Source organism: Rhincodon typus, chromosome 3 (genome assembly GCF_021869965.1).
Source record: "Rhincodon typus isolate 14 chromosome 3, sRhiTyp1.1, whole genome shotgun sequence".
NCBI lineage: Eukaryota > Metazoa > Chordata > Chondrichthyes > Orectolobiformes > Rhincodontidae > Rhincodon > Rhincodon typus.
This window is the reverse complement of record NC_063334.1, coordinates 121097004-121110566: the sequence shown is the minus strand read 5'-3', so window position 1 is coordinate 121110566 and position 13563 is coordinate 121097004. Positions and strand designations below refer to the sequence as shown.

Below are 13563 nucleotides of genomic sequence, written 5' to 3'. Positions count from 1 at the left end.
ATTGGCTAACAAACAAGCGCTATAAAGTGTGATTTGTGTAGATAGGTCGATGGGTTGAAGGGCCTGTCCTGTGCTGTATGACAAGGACGGATGCAAACTCCCTTTACATTTGCAGGCCCTGGAGGGCATTCGCAGTGGTGGACAGAAGGATTCATCCCAGTGCCACAGCCATTTCTCATGACAGAATTAGTCCAACCGTGGATAAAGGGCTGAATTTCAGAAGTAAGGTGACTTCCTTTGACATCAAGGTAGCATTTGGCATGATGTGGCATCAAGGAACCCTGGACAAATTGGAGGCATTGAGAATAGAGGGGGGAGTGAAAGGAAAAGATGCTTCACTGGCTAGAAGCTATGCCTAGTGCAAATAAATGCATTTGTAATTGTTGAAAGCATCATAACACAAACCATCTTCAGCTGCTTCATCAATGACCTTTCCTCTATCCTAAGGTCTGAAATTGGGATGGTACCACATTGTTCAGTCCAATTCACAATTCCTCAGGTAAATTAAGAGCCAGTGCCTAAATGAAGAAATACTTAAATAACATTCAAGCTTTTGCTGAATAGTGACAAATAATATCATATGCATTAGTAAAACACAAGAGCCATCTTCTACAAGAGTGATCCTGAGCTCCTTCCCTTGACATTCAATTGGATTATCATTGGTGAATCCCTCAACATAAACATCATTGTGGTTCCTAATGACCAGAAACTTAACCGAGCAAGTAAATACTGTGGCAACAAGGTCTACAAGACAATGTGGGGGATTTGGACTGAGATTGAGTTGCTCATGCAGAACACTGGCACAGGCATAATGAACTGAATGGCCTCCTTCTGTGCCACAACTGCTTTGTGATTCTAAGGGCAAGGCAGAGGCTGAATATTCTGAAGTGAGTAACTTGCTTCCTGACCCACCACCCCTTTATCGTTGTAGCTTACTGGAATATTGTTCATGTACCTAGATGAGTGCAGCTCCATCAACGTTTGAGGAGCTCAGCAGCATCCAGGATAAAGCAGTCCATTTGCTTGGCACTCCAACAATCACCTTGAAAATTTACATCTTCCACACGTGTGCCATATCTGCAATATGCATTCATCAAGACTCTTTTAACAACACGTTACAAATCTGATGCTTCTCCTAACTAGAAGAACAAGGAACATGACGAACTGCAAGTTGCCCTCCAAGACACACACCATCCTCACTTTATAACACATTTCCTTCACTATTAGTGAAAATCCACCCCAACCCCCCCCAACCCAAATAGCACTGTTGTCTTGTATCTACATCAGTTAATACGTACATTCTCAAAGACGAGAATGAGTAATAATTTACTCTGTCCTGCTAACAATCCATGAATAAGCTGAAAAATAACCTTGTACAGACCCCAGATAGCAAGGTGTAGAGCTGGATGAACACAGCAGGCCAAGCAGCATCAGAGGAGCAGGAAGGCTGACGTTTCGAGCCTAGACCCTTCTTCAGAAAATTGTTATTTTCATTTCAATTTTCATTTTCTGAAGAAGGGTCTAGGCCCGAAAGGTCAGCCTTCCTGCTCCTCTGATGCTGCTTGGCCTGCTGTGTTCATCCAGCTCTACACCTTGTTATCTCAGATTCTCCAGCATCTGCAGTTCCTACTATGTCTTGTACAGACCTCAGTTCTTCTTTGTTGGTGGGGGGGAAAAATAACAAACTTCTTTTTCCGGTGGATCAGAATGCTTCAGAAAATGGCAGGGGTTTTGGCTGGTTTGCATAATCAGCTTGCAGATTTGTATGTTGGCGCCTAGTTTCCTTGCCTGGTTTATACAGAATTGCTTTAAGGTCACTGACCAGATTGCACTTCTACCATTGTCAAAGTGGTGTGCATGCTGATCTTGTACAATATATGAAGATTAAACACACCCCTCTATATAGCCAGGAAGCATAAATGAGAATTTGGAAGAACCATGCCTTAATCTTTCAATTTAGAGTACATCTAGGAAAGTACAAATTCAGCCTGTGTGAAGTATTCAGATGAGCCAGATATACGTTCCATTACATATTTTTAATGGAGCCTGTAGAGGGCAATTCTCAAGGGCAATTAAAAATGGATAATAAATGCTTGCCCAAATCAGCAAAGCTCATATCCACTGAATAAATAAGAAACAACAAAATTCCAGTGAAACTTAACAATTGCATTACTGGCAAGCATTTAATTGTGAATCGAAGCTTACTCAGGTTTAATTAGCAACTTGTGGTAACTTTGTAGAAATATCTGGTGGTTGGGATATAAAACATATCTACAGTTTGCATGCATTTTTAAAACTTTAACTGAGGTTGGAATGCAATCTGCCTAATAGGTATTGTGTAGGAAGGTATATGTACGTATGAATGGCATTGTCTTCATTGGTTCATGATGTGGACGTTGCAGGTGCTGGACTGGGGTGGACAAGGTCAGAAGTCACACAACACCAGGTTATAGTCTAACAGGTTTATTTGAAATCACAAGCTTTCAAAACGCTGCTGCTTTGTCAGGTGAAGTGAAGAAAAGCACACAGGCACAGAATTTATAGGCAGAGTGATCAAAAGATCATACAAATGGGTTAAATGGAGTGTCAGTAGGCTGAACAATAAGTCTCTGCAGGTGATCAAAGGTGTCAGACAGTGTGAGTAAAGTGTCAACAGCTAAAAAGCAAGTGAAGGGATGATCTTTGATCCCATTGATTGAAGTAGAGAGATAATTACAAAAAATTAAAAGTAAGATGGTGCTGGAGACACACCAAATGGCTGGAATAAGATAATAGGTATAAGAGTTGCATGCCAAAGGTCTGACCAATGTAACAAGTAATCCAAAACTGTACAGACTGATTAAGGTAGAGAGGTCGTAACAAGTTATCAAGGTGATGCCGTCCAAACAGGACAGTAAGGAAGATTTTACAGATACAGACAGTATGGTAGGGTCACCTGTAGCACGACGTGAACCCAAGATCACAGTTGAGGCCGTCTTCATGGGTACAGAACTCGGCTATCAGTTTCTGCTTGGCAATTCTGCGTTGTTGGGTATCTCGAAGTCCGTCCTGGAGGACGCTTACCCGAAGATTGGGGGCTGAATGCCCTTGACCGCTGAGGTGTTTCCCAACTGGGAGGGAACATTTCTGTCTGGCGATTGTTGCGCAGCATACATTCATCTGTTGTCATAACATCTGTATGGTCTCAGCAATATACCATGCCTCGGGGCATCCTTGCCTGCAGCGTATGAGGTAGACAACATTGGTTGAGTCACATCAGTATCTGTCGTGTACATGATGGGTAGTGTTCCCAAGTGTGATGGTAAAAGAAGCCATCCCCTACAGACAAGCCCTGTGTGCACACAGGATCTGCTCAGATGAGGAGGAATGCGACAGACACCTCAAGATGCTGAAAGACATCCTAATAAGAACAGATGCGATGTTCAACTCGTTCGCCAGTTCCGATGTGCCACAGCGAGAAACCGCAACGACCTCCTCAGAAGACTCACACAGGACACGATGATAGAGTACCCTTTGTTGTCCAGTACTTCCACAGACTGGATAAACTACGGCATATTCTTCGCAGCCTTCAACATGTCATCAATGACGACGAACATCTTGCCAAGATCATCCCTACGCCTCCACATTTCGCCTTCAAACATCTGCCAAACCTTAAACAGACCATTGTTTGCAGCAAACTACCCAGCCTTCAAGACAACATCGACCACAATACCTCACAACCCTGCCATGGCAACCTCTGCAAGACATGCCAGATCATTGACATGGATACTAGAATCACACGTGGAAACACCACCCACCACGTATACAGCAGATACCCACGTGACTCAACCAACGTTGTCTACCTCATACACTGCCTGTAAGGATATCCCAACATATAGTATATTGGTGAGACCATGCAGATGCTACAACAACGGATAAATGGACACCACACAACAATCACCGGAGAGGAATGTTCCCTCCCAGTTGGAACACTTCAGCGGTCAAGGACGTTTAGCCACCAATCTTGGGTAAGTGTCCTCCAAGGTGGCCTTCGAGAATCACCAAGCAGAAACTGACAGCCAAGTTCCGTACCCAGAAGACGGCCTCAACCGTGATCTTGGCTTCATGTCGCGCTACATGTAACCCCACCACATTGTTCCATATTTGTAAAATCTTCCTTACTGTCCCATTTTAACACCATCATCTTGATAACTTGTTATGATCTCTCTAACTTCATTGTTTCAGACAAAAATGGAAAAAGGTTCATCCTTTGAAATTAGTATATATGATTGCTAATCTCATTCCATAACAAAAACTAGCCTCTATATTTTAAATATTCATCCCTATTTGTTAATTTTAATTTTGCCGTAGTTGGGGAGGATGAGATAGATGAAGGTCTTTGAACCAACTGGAAAAAATATTCAATATAGCGATACATAAAAAGCTAGCTTTTTGTTGTCGGTGAAAAATCAAGAAATCAGTTAACCATTGACTTTTATTTCAGTGAGAAAAGGTCTTGCATGTAATCCATTGTACTTTTAATAACCACGCTTATGGTCTGTTAAGTTATTTGTTGTGTACTTAATATTTGGCAAAGTTTTTATTTGCATGAAACCTGTTATCTTACCTAGCTGAGAATGCTACAGCCCAAATTGGTGAGACCTTGGCAAAAGTTGAGTTCACTCAAGTGCACCAAGAATGCCCTGATGGCAAGCCAGATGACATGGCAATTATATCGCAAATGCACCCTATCCCGGAGAAAGTGGCTGATACCGAAGTTGATCAAAACCAAAGTCTGCCCTCAGTGCATGAACCTGTCCATAACCAAGATAATACAACAGAAACAAAATCTCACATCAGCCAAGGAAACTCTACAAAGGGAGAGTCTCATTACAGTTACAAGCAGATGTTGGATCAGGAACCTCCCTGCAATGTAGGCCAGGTCTCCGTGCAATTCAGTCCAGAACATGTGGACAGAAAAGAATCTCTACATAGCCAGTTACGCAGTGCTGTTGTCAAGGCACTTGCTAGTTCTGGTGACCGTATTCCTTCATCTGACCCTTCAGGTACTGGTCAGCAGGGTAAGACCCAGACTTTTTGAATGAACAAGCACAGTACCCTCTAATCAAAAACATTGGGCTCCTGAACTTGATTTACCTTTGTCTCTTGACATGCTGAATCTTCACTATCACTGACCTCTGTCTCAATTTTTTGATCAGTTGCTATTGTATCTGGTGGCTCAGGACTAATTTGAATTTGTTCTTTTCGGGTCTGGATTTTCTATTGGTCTGTGCAGCTCTACAATTCTTATCTCAATTCAAAATAATAATCACCCCTGAGCGCTGTTGGTTTCCTTAGACCCTTGAAATGATGCATGCTTTTCACCTTCCCTTGCATGCTATAGAGTTTAGAAACAGAAAGTGATGGTGTTATTAATCTTCAGAACAGCATTCATTTTTTCATGTGTTTTAAAGCATGACTGAAGGAGTTTGTACATTTAATTTGGATGAAGTATTTTAGATGGTATTTTCTAGGGTTTACTTTTGTGCTGCATGGTTTACATGCTGAAAATATTTGTAAAAGCTTAATTGAATCAAGATGCTACATACGACAGCTGGTTTGACTTGATGAAATAATGTTTTTCCCATATGTCAATTCGGTAATTGAATTTTCAACCAGACACAACTGAAAACTTCAAAATCGCTAGAGATACATGTTAAGCACTGCTGGTTAGCATGTCAACTTTAACATCACACTGATTTGAATGTTGGCACGTTTATCAAATTTAACATTGTGGAGACTGCTAAAGGGATTACTGCAGTTGAGTTCATCTGCTTCTTTTTAGGTCCACCTGTATGCTTTAGCAAGGGAAGCAAGGTATTTTTCAATCTGTTTGGTCTAATAATTTGCAGTGGACATTGGAGATAGGTAGTGGAATTGTGCGCAGAAAGAGAGGGATGGAGACTGTAAACCATTAGATTATTTATTCCTATGTTAGTTAACCTTGCCAGGAGTACCAGAACAAGATGAGAGGCTGTTTGTGCATCTAAATTATCCAGTGGATTGCTATCCATCATGGTAGGCAACTGAGAGCCTGCTGCTATCCCAGATCTAAATGACGATTGATGTTGAGGTTCAAACACCAGAGACTGACAAAAACGAAAAATTATATTTTTTTTATGTGTAACCACTATGGAGAAAAAACACTGCAATCAAGGCGTTGACAACTTGTTCAAAATTTAAACCTTTATTGTCTTGTTTCCTCTCAATTGACCTTCAGAGGTTTTAGAGTCCCAGTCAGTGGATGAAAAAGTAAATGATGGACAGAGTCCTGCAGACCACACACCTACCCGCACTCCTCCCAGCACTCCAACAAAATTAGATGATGGTAAGATCCACCAAGCGCTTCAGATTGTCTAACTTTAAAGCATGGTGATTTATAATTGAATTTTGATAAAGGTATTTATGCTTGTGTAACTTTCAAAAAACTGCTTTGTCTCTTAATTGAGCAAAAGTGTACAAGAAAGTGTGCACATAAAATAAAATTACTATAACTATTTGTGAAACAACTGGAAAACAATGAGCACATGAAACTAGTTATAAAATTGGCAGTAAACTAATTCCAATAGAAATTTGACCTGCATACTTGCAGGTATAACTTCATGACCAGTGATGTGCTTTGACTTGATCAATTACGAGAGGTTGTCAATTTTAAGAATCGTTGACTGATATAAGTCAAAGTACAGCTCAAAATATAAGTAGTCTCAAGCATGAAGAAAATAATATTGTGCACATCTTGTTCATTGCTGCTATTAGATTACACCTCTTTGTCAGAATCTTTACCTGAAGAAAGCAATTGAGATTGACTTTTTGCAGAGGTAGATGGGGATCAGAAAGAAACGAACTGCTGTATAAATGTATTTAGGAGTAATCTGGGATTGCAGGTAGGCCAGACCAGGTAAGGGTGACATGTTTCCTTCCCTAAAGGACATTAGAGAACCAGATGGAGTTTTATGACAATTGGCGAAGGTTTACATCATCACCATTAACGTAGTTTTTTAATTCAAGATTTTTATTGAATTCAGATTTCTGTATCTGCTACTGTTGAATTTGAACCCATATTTACCAAAACTTTAGCCTGAGGTTTTGGATTGCTAGTCCAGTGACATTACCACCTCCTTTGCTGAATTTCAGGATTTTTCAAGTTTAGTGATGTTGTTACTTTGATTTAGAGAATTTGGTGATTTTTAATGCACCACCCAGGTTAGAATATTGTAGACTAACTGAGAGTGTCATGGTCAGTTAACAACTCCATTATAGTTGTATCATATGACTACCAAGATGGTGGAAGGTGAGCTCTTGCACTTGTTAGATCGATAAATCCATGTTATGCAGATGAACAAACCAGCTATAAATAACTTTCTACAAACAGTAACAAGAAGAAATGTATATAACAGACAGTATTGGTTTGCAGCAAGGAGAAATTCTAGCACTTGATAAGAAATCCTTGCCCTGTTGAATAACTATCGGAGTATATAAAATTTACCTGACCCATTGAAATCAGTATGATCTTATCCATAGGCTCACCTCTAAAGTATAGTGTTCCCGAGAGTTTAGAAGAAAGAGAGGAGATCCAATTAAGATATATAGGGTGCTAATGAGGATTGACAAAATAGATGTAGAGAGGATATTTCAATCTAGAATGAGAGGTCATAGTTTTAGGATAAGTGATAGCTGATTTTAAAAAAATGCTGAGAAGAAATTACTTCTCTCAAATGGTTGTGAATCTTTGGAATTCACGACCCCCAAAGTGCAGTGGATGCTGGGACATTGAGTGAATTTAAGAAGGAGATAGACAGATTTTTAATTAGTAATATCTTTTAAGGGTTCTGGAAAATGGGCAGGCACGTTGAGTTGAAGCCAAGATGAGATCAGCCGTAATCCTGTTAAATGGTGGAACTGGCTCGAGAGGCTGAATTGCCCGCTCCTGCTCATGGTTCATGTGTTTTCACTATATTCAAGCGTCAGTCGAGTTCTAGTTCAAGTTCTAGTGTGGTTTTTGACCCATAGTATAATGACTCAGAACAAGAATGCAATCAGTGAGCTAAGCTAAGGGACATAGCAATTGGGTGTGAGTAAAGACCATATTAGTCTTTTGGACCAACTCCAGCCTAATCTGTGGATGACTATTCAACCATGGACTCTCATCAAATCCTGCTTATTCCTAATTTAAGAAACATGTATGCCCTTTTCCCTTGTCGATATGGGAGACAAAAACAACCATGTTACTAATATCCATAAATTTCAATTTGTTTCTCATGATTGGGAAGCATTTGTGTAGAACTGTCCCTCCAGGAGATTAAAATTGTTTCAGAGATAGTAGGAACTGCAGATGCTGGAGAATCTGAGATAACAAGGTGTAGAGCTGGATGAACACAGCAGGCCAAGCAGCATCAGAGGAACAGGAAGGCTGACGTTTTGGGCCTAGACCCTTCTTCAGAAATGGGGGAGGGGAAGGGGGTTCTGAAATAAATAGGGAGAGAGGGGGAGGCGGATAGAAGATGGATAGAGGAGAAGATAGGTGGAGAGGAGACAGACAGGTCAAAGAGGCGGGTATGGAGCCAGTAAAGGTGAGTATAGGTGGGGAGGTAGGGAGGAGATAGGTCAGTCCAGGGAGGACGGACAGGTCAAGGGGGTGGGATGAGGCTAGTAGGTAGGAGATGGGGGTGGGGCTTGAGGTGGGAGGAGGGGATAGGTGGGAGGAAGGACAAGTTAGGGAGGCGGGGACGAGCTCGGCTGGTTTTGGGATGCGGTAGGGGGAGGGGAGATTTTGAAGCTTGTGAAGTCCACATTGATACCATTGGACTGCAGGGCTCCCAAGCGGAATCCTACAGACAAAGGGGGTGGCCATGGGTACCCGCATGGGCCCAAGCTAGGCCTGCCTCTTCGTAGGTTACGTGGAACAATCCCTCTTCCGTACCTACACTGGCCCTAAACCCCACCTCTTCCTCCGTTACATTGATGACTGTATTGGCGCTGCCTCATGCTCCCACGAGGAGCTCGAACAGTTCATCCACTTCACCAACACCTTCCACCCCAACCTTAAGTTCACCTGGATCATCTCCAATACCTCTCTCTCCTTCCTGGACCTCTCTGTCTCCATCTCTGGCAACCACCTAGAAACCGATATCCATTTCAAGCCCACCAACTCCCACAGCTACCTAGAATACAGCTCCTCCCACCCACCTTCCTGCAAAAATGCCGTCCCCTATTCCCAATTCCTTCGCCTCCGCCACATCTGCTCCCAGGATGAGGCATTCCACTCCCGTGATCTCGTTTTTCAAGGACCGCAACTTCCCCCCCTCAGTGGTCGAGAACGCCCTCAACCGTGTCTCCCGCATTTCCCGCAACTCATCCCTCACACCCCCTCCCCGCAATAACAACCAAAACAGAATCTCCCTCGTCCTCACGTACCACCCCACCAACCTCCGGATCCAACGCATCATCCTCCGACACTTCCGCCATCTGCAATCCGACCCCACCACCAAAGATATTTTTCCCTCCCACCCTTATCTGCTTTCCGGAGGGACCATTCTCTCCGGGACTCCCTTGTCCGCTCCACACTCCCCTCCAGCCCCACCACACCCGGCACTTTTCCCTGCAACTGCAGGAAGTGCTACACCTGCCCCTACACCTCCCCCTTCACCCTCATCCCAGGCCCCGAGAAGACTTTCCACATCAAGCAGATGTTCACCTGCACATCTGCTAATGTGGTACACTGCATCCGCTGTTCCCGTTGTGGCCTCCTCTACATCGGGGAAACCAAGCAGAGGCTCGGGGACCGCTTTGCAGAACACCTACGCTCGGTTCGCACTAAACAACTGCACCTCCCAGTCGTGAACCATTTCAACTCCTCCTCCCATTCCTCAGACGACATGTCCATCCTGGTCCTCCTGCAGTGCCACAACGATGCCACCCGAAGGTTGCAGGAACAGCAACTCATATTCCGCTTGGGAACCCTGCAGCCCAATGGTATCAATGTGGACTTCACAAGCTTCAAAATCTCCCCTTCCCCTACCGCATCCCAAAACCAGTCCAGCTCGTCCCCGCCTCCCTAACCTGTCCTTCCTCCCACCTATCCCCTCCTCCCACTTCAAGCCCCACCCCCATCTCCTACCTACTAACCTCATCCCACCCCCTTGACCTGTCCGTCCTCCCTGGACTGACCTATCCCCTCCCTACCTCCCCACCTACACTCACCTTTACTGGCTCCATCCCCGCCTCTTTGACCTGTCTGTCTCCTCTCCACCTATCTTCTCCTCTATCCATCTTCTCCTCTATCCATCTTCTATCCGCCTCCCCCTCTCTCCCTATTTATTTCAGAACCCCCTTCCCCTCCCCCATTTCTGAAGAAGGGTCAGCCTTACTGCTCCTCTGATGCTGCTTGACCTGGTGTGTTCATCCAGCTCTACACCTTGTTACCTCCAGGAGATTAGATGGATTCGAATCACAGAATCATAGAATTGTTACACTGCAGAAGGAGGCCATTTGGTCTAGTGTCAATCTCCTGCTTTTTCCCCCCCGCAGCCCTTGCACACTATTTCCACCCATATAATCTTCTTGAATGCCTCAATTGAACCTGCCTCCATTACAATTTCTGGCAGTGCATTTCATACACTAACCAGTCCCTGTGAATTTTTTTTGGTCTCACATTACTCTTACTACTTTTGCACATCGCTTTGAATCTATGTCCTCCTTGTTCCTTTTACAAGCAGGAACAGCTTCTCCCTATCTACTCTATCCAGCTTGTTCATGATTTTGAAAACCTCTATAAGATCTCCTCTGTCTTCTCTTCAATCTGTCTTCAACTGAAGTTTTTCATTCCTGGAACCGTTCTTGTAAATTGCTTCTGCGCTGTCTCCAATACATTCACGTCTTTCTATGATGTGATATCTACAACTGCACACAATATTCCTGCTGAGATCTAACAAGTGTCTTATACAAGTTGAACATCACCTCCTTAGAGTGAATTGTATTCGGGCTACAGAAGAAATCAGCTTCATTCCCTGGCTACTTAGAAAAGGTTTTAAGCAACAGTTCTTATTCGGAAAATCTAAAGATTTAGTAAGTGAATGTAGGAAAACATCTGTCTGCAATTTGACCTGCAGGGTGCTTTATATCTCACCAAAAAGCACAGGTATATTAGTTTATTTCAAGTCCAACTTAGATTTTTGACCAGAATAAAAGTACTTTATATTATTCTATGGAACGGGTCGAGTTAGTCTGTTCTCAGCAGTTAATTATAGTAGTGATTACAGAAAAATGGTGTAATCTGATTTATGTATTCGTGCAACCTTCTGTCATGTTAGTCACTGTCCTGTTGTAGTTTTTCCATTCACTGATCTCATCTGATTTCTCTGTTCTGTAATAATTGTTCTGTTCTTTTTTTTGTTTAACACAATCGGCTGTTATGAATGCATAGATTTTTCTTCTTGTGCTTTTTTTTTTCCTCCACCCGCCTTCCTGTGGCTGCATTACAAACAGGAGCTGGATGTGCTAAAGAGTACCTGTTACCATAGTAAGTATTGTGCGTTCATGTTTAGAGCTGCTTCAGTTAACCCTGCAAGACTTGCGTGCATGGCTTCCAGCTTTCGCATTCCTGTTCCCACTTCCATTTCCTCCTGGTTAATTGCCTACTTTAAACTGCACACCTCCTGAAATTTTAGAAATCGGTTTGATTTTACTCCATTGTTTTCTCACAAGGATCCAGAGTATATTATTTTTGATAAGACAGGCAAGAGAATTGTGCGCTATCAATAAATTTCCAGTTTCATTTTATCTAGATATCTGGTAATCTGATGAGTACATATATCTTCCAAATGAAAAATTTGTTAACATTGTTTAATTTTAATTCCTTGATGCATTTTTGAATAGTGTGTGCTGTGAAAGATGAGATAAAGTCTGCACTTGGTATTCAGTGTAAGTCTGTATGGTAAACACACTAAGATGCTGAATATTTTACGTTTGCGTTTCTAGCTCACATTTTTCAATATATTTTTACGTGTCTACTTTAAAAAAAATTGGTGTGTAAAATTTCAGGAATATAAACAAAATACTAAAATGGTCTGACTTTTTAGTGTATAAATACCAGAACTAACTAACTAAATCAGGTTTTAGAAAGTGGCAGTCAAGCTGTCTAATCTCTTCACAATTCAAGCAATGGCTTCTTGAAATCTGCTGCTATAACACCTGAATATATCCAGCCTAGAAATTACTTGCCAGTGTTTGCCATCAAAGGAAGGCCATAAATCTTCATTCATTACAATAAAATTAATTAGAAGTACAATAATTGATCTTTAGCCCTTTCTACTGAAAGAAGTAACTAAACCAAGATTCCATTAACCACAGTGCTCTGTGAGCTTGCTGCTGCCTATGCCAAAGCTCCTATATTTTGTTTTCTATTATCTGTTGTCTTTACCTCAAGCTAGAGAAAAGAGCAATATGATCCTGAATTGTGGGGAAAATGTAGAGATTTACTTTATAACCAGAGTTGTGAAGAACATTTATTGTACAGATCTTGAAGATTAAATATTTTGTAACAGTTCCATTGTAGTGGGACGGATTTGGAGACAGGAGATGGAAACGGCAGCACATAATATGAAGCAGCAGGTATTCTATAATGGAATGCAAATACAGAGCTTATGTCTGAGAGGTTTTCACACAGAGTAACAAACACACAGGATGGCAGAAAATTTTTGGTGTATTTTAGAAATGGCTTCTTGCTGTGCTGGGTCACTGTGGATGAGTGAAATATCATGGATTGATTTAGCTTTCTTGCCCACATTCAGCTCTAAAATAGAATTAAACCCCTCGGCTTTCAAGAACCATGGCATGCTGACAGATGATGGGTTGAAAATATTGAAAAGATTCTCAAATACTGCCTTTAGCAGTTGGTAGATTGAATCCTTCTAATTACTCCAACAGTGTAATTTAGCTTCTTAAAGTTTCTTTAAGGATATTTTAAAAGTGAAAAAACTATTAATTTTTTAAAAATCATCTTTTTAAAAGCAAGTCCCCCATCAGCCTGGATTTAAATCCAGCCCTGATGCAATATGATGCCTTGCAGGAGAGGATTGGCATTAATCTACCCTTTGCAGCAAACAAAATATCTTTTCAAAGATTTGGTTGCTGTAGTAATGTGGTAAATAATTTCTGCTTAACAAGACCTCACAAACACAAAGAGGTAATAACCATATAGTGTGTTGGTTAGGATACAAGGGGAGAATTTCCCTGCTGTTTTTTTTTAATTTCACCCAAGAGGGCAGACAGGGCACCAATTTGAATCATAGAATCCCTACAGTGTGGAAACAGGCCCTTTGGCCCAACAAGTCCACACCGAACCTCAGAGCATCCCACCAGCCCCATCCCCCTATAACTCACCTAATCTACACCTCCCTGAACACTACAGACAATTTAACATGGCCAATCCACCTAACCTGCACATCTTTGAACTGTGGGAGGAAACCAGAGCACCCAGAGGAAACCCACGCAGATATGGGGAGAATGTGCAAACTCCACACAGAC

The 13563-nt window shown here is 42.1% G+C and overlaps 1 protein-coding gene across 1 annotated transcript in view; it reads left to right on the top strand.

Annotated features, from left to right (window-relative positions):
* LOC109917035 (adducin 1 (alpha)) overlaps positions 1-13563 on the top strand; it is a 99457-nt gene that overhangs the window by 81732 nt on the left and 4162 nt on the right. Inside the window, exons 7-8 of the mRNA XM_048594118.1 lie at positions 4611-5060; positions 6260-6367. Of these exons, the coding sequence (XP_048450075.1) occupies positions 4611-5060; positions 6260-6367 (558 nt within the window). The remainder of the gene's footprint in view (positions 1-4610; positions 5061-6259; positions 6368-13563) is intronic.